Below are 13,710 nucleotides of genomic sequence, written 5' to 3'. Positions count from 1 at the left end.
AGGAAGTATTAAGTTAAAGGTGCAAGGCAAGGATCTTTGAGTGTTTAGATGAGACTATTTGCAAGAGAAATTTTGCCAATAAATTGTACTAATATTTTATCATAACAAATTTATGTTCCAAATTTTGCCCACTCTATTCTACAAACATAAACCCATATTCATCTGTTAAATTTCAAAGCTTCGCCCAGCTCCAACAGATCAAAATACAGTAGATGAGAAGGTTCAAATAAAATTAAAAAAAAAAAAAAAATCGAGATTGAGCAGCTTAAACTATCTCAGTGAAGTATCATTTTGTGTTCGGACCAAACATAATGCTTTATCTCAATCAAATGATACTTTCACATTCTATATCTGTACAAATATATTAGTTCAGTCTTTACACAATGACTGGTAATGTTACAAAACACAACAGTACTGAACTCATCGAAACTATTATGCCTCACATAATCTTTGAACAGGGCCAACAGATTTTCTTTGCTCCATCTGAAGCTGTACTTCTAACTCAGATATTCTTTGTAAAGAGGCTTGTTCAATGCAAGAACGTCGTTTGCGCTCTTCTTCCAGTAACTCTGTCATTTGGTATCTCAATTCTGCCATTTCTTGAGCGAGGTCCTCTGCCTCTTCTTTCGCTTTTAATTTCTCTTTCTTCAGTTCTTCCTTAACCTGCTTAACTTGTTCTTTATACTTGTGAAGTTCATGGGACATTTTCTCTCCAGTATCACCACCTTTAAGATCTTTAACTGATGTACCTATCTTGAGGAGTTTTGAGAGCAGTGGTCCTAGGATAGTGCCACATGAGCTAACTTCTCCTGCAGCAACATTGGACAATCCACCAGAATTTGAACCTTTACTACAATCCATCCATCCTTTGAAGTGCTCTTCAACTCTCTGGCAAAATAATCTTGCTTCCTTTTCGCGTGCATTAAGCACGTCCTTCATTCGTTTGTTTTCGTTTTCCAAATTTTTAATATTTTTTTGTGCTTCTTCAAACTGGATCTGAAATTCATGAAGTGACTTGGTCAATCCAGCAATTACTTGACAGTACTCCTCGGATTTCTCAGGCTCAAAGCAGCTCTGCTCCAAGGACATCATTTCTAGCCTCAAGCTCTCTATTTCACATTGGTACTCCAATGCAGCAGAGGCAATAGACTCTTCTAGTTTTTCTATATGCAACCTTGACTGCTGTAGTTGTGTTTCTTTAGTCCCTAGTTCCTGAATATAAAAATTACACTCTGAGTCCGATTTTTCTAATTCTTCTCTTAGACTGACAACTTCCTCCTGCAGAAGTTCAAAGTCCACCATTTTCATCTCAACGCCCCCAACACACTCTTCGAGATACTTCACATCAGCAATTTTTGCATTTAATTGATCCTGCAAATAGTCTGGAGTTGACACAATAATGCACTAAATGACTAATGATACTATGAACAATCAGCATAGCAAAGTATCCATTTATAAGCACCCACCAAGCAATTATGAAACTGAAGAAAGAAAACTAGGCACCGTTCTCACAGCATCTATGCACTGCTTTTCTTTTTTTTTTTTCTTTTTTTTTTTTTTGGCAGACAGGTTCTTGGCATTGCTGGGGGCAGTTTTTCACCAGTGCATTTAACGAGGTCCTTAATAGAGCCACTAGTAGCATATGCTAGTAAAGTAAATGAGAACAGATTTGAAAAATTAGGATCCGAAGTTCAGTGGCATCTTATAATATTTATCAAATCTAAAGCTGAGCCAAGATAAACAACAGCAGGAGGGGGTAAAAGACTAAAAACCAGCCAAGTCTACTCTTAAGTTTCCACTCTAAAGAAAACCCCAACCACACAAGCCAAAATATAAAGAAGAAACCTCAATCCCCCAAAGCAAAGACGGAAACAGTGAATTTTAGCATGCAAATTAAATGAAAGATACAAAATATAATTATATTACCTATTTCCTGATGGCAGTTATTCAGCTCTTTTTCTAACTCTTGAATTTTCCTCTTATCATCCAAGCGGGCCTCATTCAATTTCCATACATGCAGCTCCAGTCTCTGCAATGCATGAAACCTAGTAAGAAGATCACCATGCATAAGAGTAACATGCAGAGTCTGCACTAAATCTGACTTCTGATGTCCTTTGGACAGCCGAAAACAGAGTTCTTAATGTAGAAATTGCAGAAAAGAACATAGCAACTGACTATTTACCCTTCCTGAAATTAAGTGTGGCCAAAATAAAGTCATACATCATTGAATCTATAGTGTACTTTTAGTTTGGAAATTCCAGAACTATGCATCATTTGTTATTGTTGTCCAGGTTGAACCATCAACAGGTTTGTATCTCTATTTAGTACAGCTTAGAACGCATATTAGAAACTGAATATTGATGCCAAAATGATAATAGATCAGTTCAGTAACGAAAGGAATCAAATACTACATTTATAACTATCATCTTGGATTCCCAGATAGATTACGATTGAGTATGTCAACGAATTATTATATTACCTCCACATCACTTGTATATCCTTTTTAGGTTGTAGGTGTAGGGGAGGTTGGAGAATGAAGATTACTGATGTCTAGCTAAGCAAATGGTGAAAATAAACAATAACAGCTTTATAACAGTAAATAAATAGACCAAATGGAAATTACAATATTACTTTGATCAAGTCGAAGCTTTGGGATTGTGTTTCTTTAAGCAAGTCCTTCTCTCTTCTTAACTGCAATCAAAAATGAGAAACTAAGTAAGAAATCAGCAAATAATTCCTTTCGTGCAAAAGTAAATTCATTAAAGCAAAGTACTTCGTAAATGAATCAGTGATATTACAAATGCAGAGCAATATCATGTCTTCAAGGACCAGACAAATACTGACATACTAATTAAGCGAATTAACAGGTGCCAGCAATGCCAACACCCCCAAATGTTCTCATGGAATATATATTGAGTATTTCATGACCAGAGTGCACTTATCATTATTGGAGTTGCATCAAGCTCAACAGAAGAAAGCTTTATTGTCGGAAATGAGTAACCAGACTGTCTACCGTGGTGCTTCAAAAATGACATTCACCAGTACAAATGCATCTCATATAATTACACTTAAAAGGAAGGGGTTATACTGGCTCACCTCTAATTCCTTCCAGTCAGAAGGAATAGCTCTGACTACTTCACACTTTCAATATAAAGTAATAGTGCAAAAAGGATGGCCTATAAGGGGATAGCTAAAAAGCAGAAGGTATTTGTGTGTAACAGTTAATAAGTTTGGGATGTGAAATATATGAAAACAAAGGTTGAAATTGAATTATCAATCATGAAACAAGATAAGAAAATAATTTTGCTACTCTATTGTTAATTAAACATACTCCCTTGTGAACTTTCAATAGAAATTAACAGATGATATCCCTTTTTTTCAGTTAATTTTTTTATCAGCAGGTGGGGGTGTTATTAAATCCTCTCCATCAATCACAATAAAATTTCTATTGAGGTATTGGTCCAAATCCAAATTCTTTTTCCCTGTCTGAATTGAAGAGTATAATTTGTTTTATTCATTGTACAGCTTAAATAAATAAATTAGGGTTGTTTCAATAAAAAAGCTTGAAGAATGGCAAAATCAACGCTATCTAGCTATTCAATTCACCAAAGACAAAGGAAAATATCTGCTGTGCCTCATGACTTATGCAAGAATTTTGTAAATTATGTCATGCAAAAACAACCCAGAAGAACAAAATTCTGAAACATACCTCTCTACATCTTGCTTCAATCTGTAATAGCTCCTCTATGTCAAAAATGGAGTCATCGGTAGTATCACTCCTGGAGCTAGTGGACATCTAGAAAATAAACACCACAAACAGTTAAATATTTGTCTGGTTCAGCAACTTTAAAAATCACAAAATATATATTTTTATAAAGTTCCCATCAGTTGCCCACAAATTCATAAAGATACATCTACATCTTAGTTTTAAAAGGTGCAAGGCGCAAATGGTCCTTGCAGCCTAGGCGCAAGGCAAAGGCGCGCGCCTTTTGTATCCAAGGCGCATGTATTTACATATTTATTTCAAATTACTTTTTACTTTGATTGTACTTAATACCAATTAAAAAGATTCGTAATAAATTAAATAATGATATATGTAAAGCTAAGGTAGTCTGAATTTGAAAAAATGTCCATCATTCTTCAATTTATAACTTAAATCTTAGTAATTTTCGGTGAGGCGCAAAGGCGCGCCTTAGCAAAGGCGCTTTGAGGCGCGCACTCCTTCCATAAGTGACTGAGCCTCGCCTAGCTAAAGCTCATTCCCTGAGCCTGGGAGCGAGGCGCGCTTTTTAAAACCAAGATCCACATGAGTTATGCCATTTGATGTATGGAAATAAGTCAATTATACCAACCTCTAAGAACTTAGTCTAATCATCTTATATATCAGCACGGACATGTTAGTATAAGAGACTAACTAGTTACTCTCCAGTGGTCTCCACTCTCTTAATTAATAGTAACAACTAAAGATTTCTTTTTTTAACAAGATTTTATGATATCCTGAAAAGTACGCTGAGATTCTTATACATATGGGTATCTTGACTTCAAGATTTTAGTTGATTAAAAAAGTAGTTCAATGAGTCAACGATCATGCTACATTTGTTTACATAGGTGACACATTCCTTAAGGTTTATGACCATACATAAGACAGCTCAGCCACCACGCTGCAACTCAATATGCATCATGGCATCGGAAGGCTTGGGATGCCAAACACAAATGCTAATGCTTGACAAATTTTCAGAAATGATGTTTCCAGAAGACTCAAAGTAACATTTTTTAAATAAATTAATGCTTTTTCTAAAATGAAATAAAATAAAACCTTCAAAGTACTTTCAACAAACTTGATTACATGAAGTCAAAAATTTCATCAATTTTGTAAAGAAAACTCAATAACTAAATGATTAGTATAAGACAGGATAAGGAATTTGGATATGGACCAATAAATTCTGTAAGAATTTTAGCTGTAGAATAAGCCACAAGAAAAGTTCTTAGATTGAACTCAATCAGCAAGAGTGCAAGACGATTCATAGAGGCACAATTCAAAAAAAAAAATTATCAAATTTGTGATGTAAACATTTGACTCTCTAGCAAGAGTGTTGATTCATAAAGACAGAATGACCCTCCAAAGACCTCTATCTTAACAGATTTGAATCCGTGCATTATGTAGAGTTATGAGGTGGAGAACAAGGAAAATCACTATTTACTCCCTACAAAACCTACTTACATGCCATTTCATCCTCATGAGTCAAAACTTGATCAAGGGAAGTAGAGAAGATGCCCAAGGAATGAATTTAAATTAACTTGTAAGGGACACTCACAAATCACCACAGCTAAATCATTGAAGAATCAGCTCCTATCGCTGAACTCTTGATCACTCTAGATAAGGTTCCATGGGTAACAGCTAACAGTCAATTCATTTCCTACCTAGGAAAAATTAATGGTTATCAAGCTCCTAAAGAATTAGCCCAATTTCCCCAATTACTTGGGCCTAAAATGTCCAAACATGCAACAACATTTCCTACTTCTTCACCTAACATTCACATTATTCTCTCCAAATTTTGATTAATAAACAAAAACATGCCCGTTCTTTCTGTATTATTGTTGCATTGTCATAAACCACAAAACTAAGGATAATCATGATTGATAAACAAAAGAAAGCCCCTTCTTGCTACTTTCTTGATAATTGATGCATTGTCCTAACCCTCATGATTAAGGATAATACACGATTTCACTAAAAACCCTCTATAAACCGATTCATTCCCATTACTTTCCATAGTCCCTAATTCCATATCACTCAATTTAACTAAGGGGCATCTCGGATCATCCAAATATAAAACTACCAATACTATTTTAAGATACATGGAAACTTTCTCAGAGCATCAAATAATAGAATACTGCGAAAAAGAATACGTGGTATGCTCGTATCATTATCAGAGACAAAGCTAATTACAAATAGAGTAGAAGAGCAAAGTGCTGCACATTGCTCGTTCACATGGTACGCCTTGAATACCTTCAATTGGCACATAAATAATCAGATAAATATTAAATACACATCCTGCAGAGAATGCACATTGAATCCACCAACATAGGACCCACCTGCCACCGGCTGCCCCCGGCAACACCCAAATGGAGGGGTAGTGATGAAGAACCTTATCCATTTCACCTCATACAAAAACAAATCATTGTTCTACAATCGATTTATTCCAAAAACAAGCTAACCCTAGCAGCATCCACTTAAAATATACTATAAATTAATATCAAGAAAAAAAATTGCACAAACAAATACAATTAATTATGGTCTTATTATCTGAGTATACTAAAACAAAAAAAACATGATAAATGTCATCCAATTCATGAAAATGAAAAACATAAACCCAGCAATCATACAATTGATCCCAAAAACCCCCAAAATTCACAAAATAAAATGAAACTATTCATAACTTTTTTGCATTACATATTCAAGAAATTAAATGGGTATAACAAATAATTCGAAATTACCTTAAAAAGAAGATGATTTCCCCAGCTTAGAAGAGGGAATAACTGGAAATACCCAGGAATGAAAAAGGTTCAAGATTGAATTTTTGAGAAAATTGAAGAGTATTATTTGTATAATTGACAGCTTAAACAAATAATTCAGGGTGGTTTCAATAAACAAGCTTGAAGAATGACGAATGAATGATTCGAATGTGAGGAGAGAGAAAGTTGTAAAACGAGTTTAAAAGAATTTGAAATGCGCAAAGAAACAGTGGTCAAAGGTTGAAGGGGAAATAATCATGCTCAAAGTTTTTTTTAAAGGGAGAAATAATCATTTTTCATTATTTGATTTGATACATAAATTTTGTGTACCAAAAATCTCACCAAAATAAAACAAACAAATGAATGTGATTTCAGTCCACTACCACAAAGAGTACTACACCCTTGATCGTGAAATATCGATTGCTTGTTGAATTGTGAATTGGATGAAAGTAGAATACTCCAAATTTGGAGGTATAGCTGTGCCGTGTAACTAATTTACAAAAGTTTTGTTACCCGTGATTTAATTACGTGTTTTTAAATAAAAAGTTCTAGACATGTAATTTAAGGTAATGCTTTAATTTACATTTTCATTGTTGTGAATGAATCTAAGTCATATGAATTGATGATCGATATTGATGCTTCATATGGAATGATAGGTATCTTAAAACTTGAACAATGTTTTTAGTTGATTCCATGTATGTTAATATCAAACAAGCTAAAAAAAGGTCAAGGATACCAATTGGCTGTTGGTATAGTAGTGATTGGGACTACACTTGGTAGGCATGACTCGTGTTCAATCCCCGAATCCAGATTAGCCAAAGGTGAACCGAGTGGAACACCAAAAATAATAAAAATTTAAAAAAAGGTCAAGGATTCTATGTCCAAATTGGTCAAGTAGAATGGGATAGCTAGGAAAAAATTGATCAAAAAAAAACAAATAAAGCTAGGAAAAAGATAGTTACAAAGGTGATCAAGTTCCTAAATTATTCTTTTTTTAGTAGAGTTTTATATAATAGCATACTCAAATTTTAAAAATTAAAAATGTATAATCGATGAAATTTGATTAGATAACCAAAACTTTTATGCAATACTTTGAGCAATTTATATCTTTAATTATGTACATTCTTTTTTTGGTGCTCATCTTTAATTGACAGAATGCAAAAGGAGACTAAGCACTCCAATTAATAGCTGTAACTTTCCTTGTTCTACCTGCAAACAAAACTAGACATAAACACAAGATTAACACCCTTGCAGCATTTGCAGTTGACACTCGACCCTTTGTATCATGCTCTTGCAAATTCACAGGCCCTTCCTGTTCCTCTGTAAGCCACCCATGCAACCTCTTGTCGTGTGTGGAGATATCTATGTTGAGCAACTTCCTCTTCAGGGCTTCTTGAATTGCTCTGTGCAGAGCTGTAATCGTGTTCTGATCTCTGCTTGTGCACTTGATCGTTCCTTTCCTTGCCAAATAGTGTTGCGCTCTTCCTTGATGGTCCCTGCGATGTGTCCTATGTTCCCACTCTTCCAACTCCCCATGACTTTGACTGTAGCTTTCCTGCATTCATGACCCCCCACAAAATGAGCTCGTGCCAATCTTCTAAGTCCTTCCCTACCTGATAAATTTGGTTGTTGAGCGCTGCATCATGCCTTACAGGAGTCTTCCTTGTACCTTTTATCTCTTTCATCCTCCCACGAGCAAAATTCTTCTGCTCAGCTATGTGCCTATATATGCCCAGTATCCACAAGGATGCTAGCAGGAGTAACTTCCCAGTCTTTATAGATTTTGTAAAATTTAATATTTTTAAAGAAACCAAATCAAAACAAACCTGACAATAGCTCACATAATAATGTACTCCGTACTTTCTTCTATATATAAAACAAAAGTAAATCAGTAGATGAAGTTAGGAAACAAAGTTACTTCTCATAAAACCCCCTCGTTTCATTCTCCAAAAGTACCTTTCAAAGAAAAGGTGATGAATATGTACAATTTTACAAGGAGAGAGTCAGAGAGTTCCAAAGTGAAATGATGTTACAAATTCTTCATGTTACAGGGTAGACAGCTTGTAGACCACTGATCGCCTTTGCAGCTTCAGCCTGTTTCACCATAGTCACGTGCTTTTGGCCAGCAAGATGAGAATTGAACACTGTCTCACTGTTACAAACCACACCGCATATAGTACACGTTCTCACAGCATTAGCAGCTGCCCCACATTCTAGAACATTTTGCTTCTTAGTCTCCATAGACAGACCTTTCTTTTTCACTTGCTGTGGTTTGGACACAGGCATTTTGGCAGCAGCTGTGGTTGGATTTTTTGAAGGCTGTGGTGCAGCAGTTGAAACAGGAGTAATGGGATTGATATTTGGGTTCTGGAGCTTTCGTAGGTTCTTCTGGTGTTTCTTTCCTACTAAGTGCATATTAAGACCATCATTGCTTGTGCAGCTGATTTTACAAACATCACACCACGCTGGAGCAGGTTCATCAATTTTTCTTTTCTTGGACAGGTCATGTTGGGTGGTATCAGTGGTACTCACTGAAGCAGGGTTTGAAATTAACACATTTGCACTGACACGTACCTGAAGCAACATCACCAGAAGTTAGAGCTGATACATGAATGAAAACAGATTGTCCAAATAGAATTTTCATATCAAGCTTAGACTGTACACACACAGTAACAAAGCTATAGCCGGTAGAAGGTAGTAGATTAAAACAAGTTTACATTGAGCCTCAAAACCAACTAAAAAACTCAGAAGAAGAATCAGTACATTCCTAAACTTCTCAAAAGCAAAACAACAACAACCACCAAAACCCTTTGAAGATTAAAGTGAAATTTGTGCAGAATGAAATCACCTTAAAATAAAATAGGCAAATCAATAGTTATATAACATTCGCTAATAAACAGAATGAAAATCCATATTTTCGAAGGAAAAAAATAAAGAAAAGGGACCAAAGTAACAATACCTACCATCATAAGTTAGCAAGTTGTAAATCACATGTTAGCATGCGGTGACACAAGGATAAAAACTGGAACCCCTATTTTCAATTACGGCACTGTGTGGTAGCCACATAATTCAGCTCTATGAACTAGTAAGTTTAAACTTAATGAGAGCATGATCCTTAGTATTAAACGGTACATAGCAAGGAGCGAATGGAAAAGAGAATTTTAAGAAATCAGAGGCCAGCTGCAGCCGATTTATTGAAAAATTTAATAATAAAATCACCAATTCAACACCATGTTACTGAAAGGATTTACTAGGCATGTGTTGGCTCATGTAATGATGTTGCAACTGAACTAATACCTTGGCTTTTTCCTGAACTAATACTATGGAATAGCTATCTAAGAGAATGACAATAGGAAGTACTTCCTTGCTAAAATGCTTGTAAATGGATATTAATACTTCACTTTTGACAAAACATTGTAACATCAAAACTATTAATGCCTACATAGCAAGATAAAGTCACTTTGTAACCGTAAGACTTGTAACTTAAAAACTGTAACCTACATATTCAAAATTATAATTTTCCTGTGTCCAACTCTTAGACTAGACCCATACACTCAATTTTGATCCCTTTATCCAAGTACAAGAATAGCTTCCAAATGACCCACTCCATATTAATATTGTATACAGAAAAATTATGTGAGCTAGATTGGCTAAATTTTCAAGGGTAAAATTTTGTTGTGTCCGACTCTTAGACTCTTTTTTTATCCTTACACCCAAGTCCAAGCATAGCTTCCAAGTAACCTATTATTACTGTATACATTAAAAGTAACCAGTGGGTGACAATTAAAGCATACCCAAACAACCCTCCCTCCCCCCCCCCCCCCCCCCCCACCCCCCCTCCAAAAAAAAAAAAACCTTCTGAATCTAACAAAGATAGGAAACGGGCTGAAATTTCTAATTTTGCATGCAGATTCACCTAAGAGACTTAAATTAAATGCTATTCACAAAAAAGGTAGTTACAAGACATAACTATAGCCAAACAAAAGTCAATAATAAAAGAAGGCTCCAAAATTCAGACTTCCTTTTAAAATCATACTAGTATCTACAAGACTACAACCATATTAAGAAACCCAAATCAAAACTACATGAGTTCAAACACGAAGCACAAGAAGCAAGACACATTAAATGTTAAGATATTAAAAAAAAAAAATTTATCCAGAACGCAGATATTATAATGAGAAAAGATACACATTTAAAATTTGTCAAAAAAGCAAATATCATAACGAGAAAAGATACACTTATTGTGTCTTGCAAATTTATTTCCATGTAATTGATAGATTGATTACATACTCCCAGAGTGTTTTTCTTAATACCCGCACAAAAACTGAACGTAGCCATGGAAAAGTGACTGAGGGAATAAAGTTTCAAGGAAATTACCTGAGTAGCATGCTTCTTCCCTGCAAGATGATCATTGAATGCTACGTCCCCATTACATACTACATTGCATATTGCGCATACCCTTACAGACTGAACTGTAGCTCCACCTTCCACAAGCTTTTGCTTCTTGACCTCCAAGTTAGCAGGCTTAGTTTTGGCTACTTGCATGCTTTGTGCACCAGGGGCAGTGACTTGACTAGACTGAGATGTCTGGCTTGCCTGCATAGTTGCAGACTGTAAAGCGGGAGCATAAAGTTTCATGAGACCTTTTTCATGCTTTTTTCCAGATAAGTGCTTCTCATACATTTGAACATTGTTGCACTCGATATCACAAAGTTGGCACCGAACCCTTTGGCTTGTTGGGATTATTTTAGGAATCGCCTTAGGTCCCTTTAGTTTTTTCTTAGGGGCCTTAATAGAAGAGATTTGATGTATCATGGTGTAGTTCAGTGCGGGCTCATAACTTAATGAAGCATTGGCTTCGTTCCTTATTGGTTGTATAGCCTACAGATTAATAACATCCACGAGTAAATTTCTAGTAATCACACTCAATTCAATCACATATAATATTAATCACTTAAATTACAACTTTTTCACAAGTAAAGATGAATAACAAGAACGCACACCCAATGACACTATCCCTTAGCAATGTAAACAACGAAATCATTAGTAACCCATAATAACTAACTATCCCTTAGCAATGTAAACAACGAAATCATTAGTAACCCATAATAACTAGACAAATTTAAAGATTCCTTCTATTGTTCTTACATTTAAACACAACCTAAAAACTAATTTTATGGTTCTTTTAATGCACAGTGATCATCGTGTACTCGTGTACATCTATTTGGACATCAAATTCACATCGTACGGCACACAATATCTTGCTTTGAGGTCAAAATTAAGGGTTTTGCTATACCTAACCCTACAGTTAAGTTAAAATTATAAATGTATTTCTTAAAACAATAATAATTCCCAAATTTACCACAAAATCATTTGTCAATCAATGCTATTGCTATTAAGGCTTCTTATACGTAGTAAACAAATCCCTACTACACATATCAGTTTTTCCAAAATCTTGTCAACAAGCAAACAAAATTCAACCAAAATCACAAATTTAACAAGAAATGACTTTATAATGCATAATCACTAAATTTATGACAAAATCACACATTGATCATTGTTACTAATGCTTCTAATATACAAATCCCCACTACTACACATCATTTGTTCCTAAAATTAAAACTTGTCATCATTCAACATAAAATCACACTCAAAAACCATACATTCAACATAAAATCACACTTAAAAATAGCATATAAAAATTCAACAACGACCCATTTTCAAGAAAACACAGATTCAATATACATTTAGCATAAAATCACACTCAAAACAGCAAATAAAACTTCAAAAACTACCCATTTTCAAGAAAACACACATTCAATCAACAACCATACATTTAGCATAAAATCACACACAAAACAGCAAATAAAACTTCAACAACTACCCATTTTTCAGAGAATAGAATAACATACTGGAGAATATTTAACAGGGGCAGATTGTTTGACTACCCAATTAGCAGAAGAAGCAGAAGGGTCCGAATAATTAACGGGTTGAGCTCCAAAACCCGGAAGATTTGATGGGTATTGCCCAAAACCCGGAAATGGGGTGAACCCAGAAGAATTAGAAGGAAGAGATTGAAATTGAGGGTATGAAAATGAAGGGTTTTGGATTGAAGGGGGCAAAGATTGCCCAGGTAAATAAGGATTGTTGGTACATGATGCTTGATTAATTGGTTCATACATTTTAATTTTCCAAATTTAGAGTAGAAATGAAATGAAATTTGGGTTTTAGAAGAAAGGAATAATAGAGGAACTGTAGATCTTGACAACATCAAAAGGGAAGGAGAGGATTTGTTTACTGATGAGTCGAATAATCAAGGGTAATTATGGAATTATAAATAGAGGTGTCTTTGTTCAGTTAAACATTAGGATTACCAATGTCATTTTTCATTTTGACTCCTTGTTTTTTTACATTAGAGCATTGCCATCAATGAGGAAAATTTTCCTCATGAGCAAAAATGTTGAGCAAAAATGATGAATTTGGTACTACAACAATGAGGAAAAAAAAATATGCTCATGAGGAAGTCCAAAAATGCTCATAGGATGAGGAAATCTCATGATGAATAGTGTGTAGTGGGCCCCATAAAAATCAACAAATATATGGTGATGTGTAAGAGAGAGAAATGTAAGTGGAGTATTGGAATAAGTAGGAGAGAGAAAGGTGAGGAAATTTTTTTTGATCATTGATGGGGTAAAATTTCCTCACCAATTTTCCTCATGAAATAAAGGAGAGAGAAAGTGGGTAGAGAGAGAATGAGGAAAATATTTTTTTCCTCATTGTTGTGCATGCTCTTAGAGTGAACCCAACAACAACAACAACAACAACAACCAAAAAAAAAATAAAAAAATAAAAATAAAAAAAAATAAAAAAAAAAATGGTTATCCCTTAGTTCTAAAATAAAGAATCCCTTCATCTCTTATTAATAGTCCCTTATGACCAATTTCAAGTCCCAATATAATATTTTTATTTGCTTTTTTCAAGTACTATTAATATTAATTTTTTACAAAAATTTTCTTCAATTTGCAATAATATTTGTGTAAATTTAACTTTCCCATGTAAATTTAGTTTTTCCATATACGAGTACTTCTACTCCCTCCGTCTCCTTTTGGTAGTCTCTTATGGACATTTTTCACGGGAATTAATAAACACAAATAAGAATAGTAAAAGTATATTGAAAAAGCAAATTGACATTGGGTA

The 13,710-nt window shown here is 34.6% G+C and overlaps 2 protein-coding genes across 2 annotated transcripts; both read right to left on the bottom strand.

Annotated features, from left to right (window-relative positions):
* Positions 1-94: 94 nt before the first annotated feature.
* On the bottom strand, positions 95-6,794 carry LOC145601348 (uncharacterized). The gene is made up of 5 exons (XM_081657351.1): positions 6,496-6,794; positions 3,710-3,796; positions 2,632-2,691; positions 1,927-2,029; positions 95-1,382 (listed from the first exon to the last, which is right to left on the bottom strand). The coding sequence occupies exons 2-5, from the start codon at positions 3,794-3,796 to the stop codon at positions 433-435; spliced, it is 1,200 nt and encodes a 399-aa protein (XP_081513477.1). The 5' UTR covers positions 6,496-6,794; the 3' UTR covers positions 95-432.
* Positions 6,795-8,346: 1,552 nt separating this feature from the next.
* LOC145588563 (uncharacterized) lies at positions 8,347-12,823 on the bottom strand. Its single transcript, XM_081645198.1, has 3 exons — positions 12,426-12,823; positions 10,891-11,394; positions 8,347-9,087 (listed from the first exon to the last, which is right to left on the bottom strand). Exons 1-3 carry the CDS (start codon positions 12,693-12,695, stop codon positions 8,554-8,556), a joined length of 1,308 nt encoding a protein of 435 aa, XP_081501324.1. The 5' UTR covers positions 12,696-12,823; the 3' UTR covers positions 8,347-8,553.
* Between the last annotated feature and the right edge of the window lie 887 nt (positions 12,824-13,710).

The sequence above is a fragment of the Chenopodium album genome, chromosome 2 (genome assembly GCF_948465745.1).
Source record: "Chenopodium album chromosome 2, dcCheAlbu1.1, whole genome shotgun sequence".
In the NCBI taxonomy this organism is placed as follows: domain Eukaryota; kingdom Viridiplantae; phylum Streptophyta; class Magnoliopsida; order Caryophyllales; family Amaranthaceae; genus Chenopodium; species Chenopodium album.
This window is presented reverse-complemented; position numbering and strand designations above follow the sequence as displayed.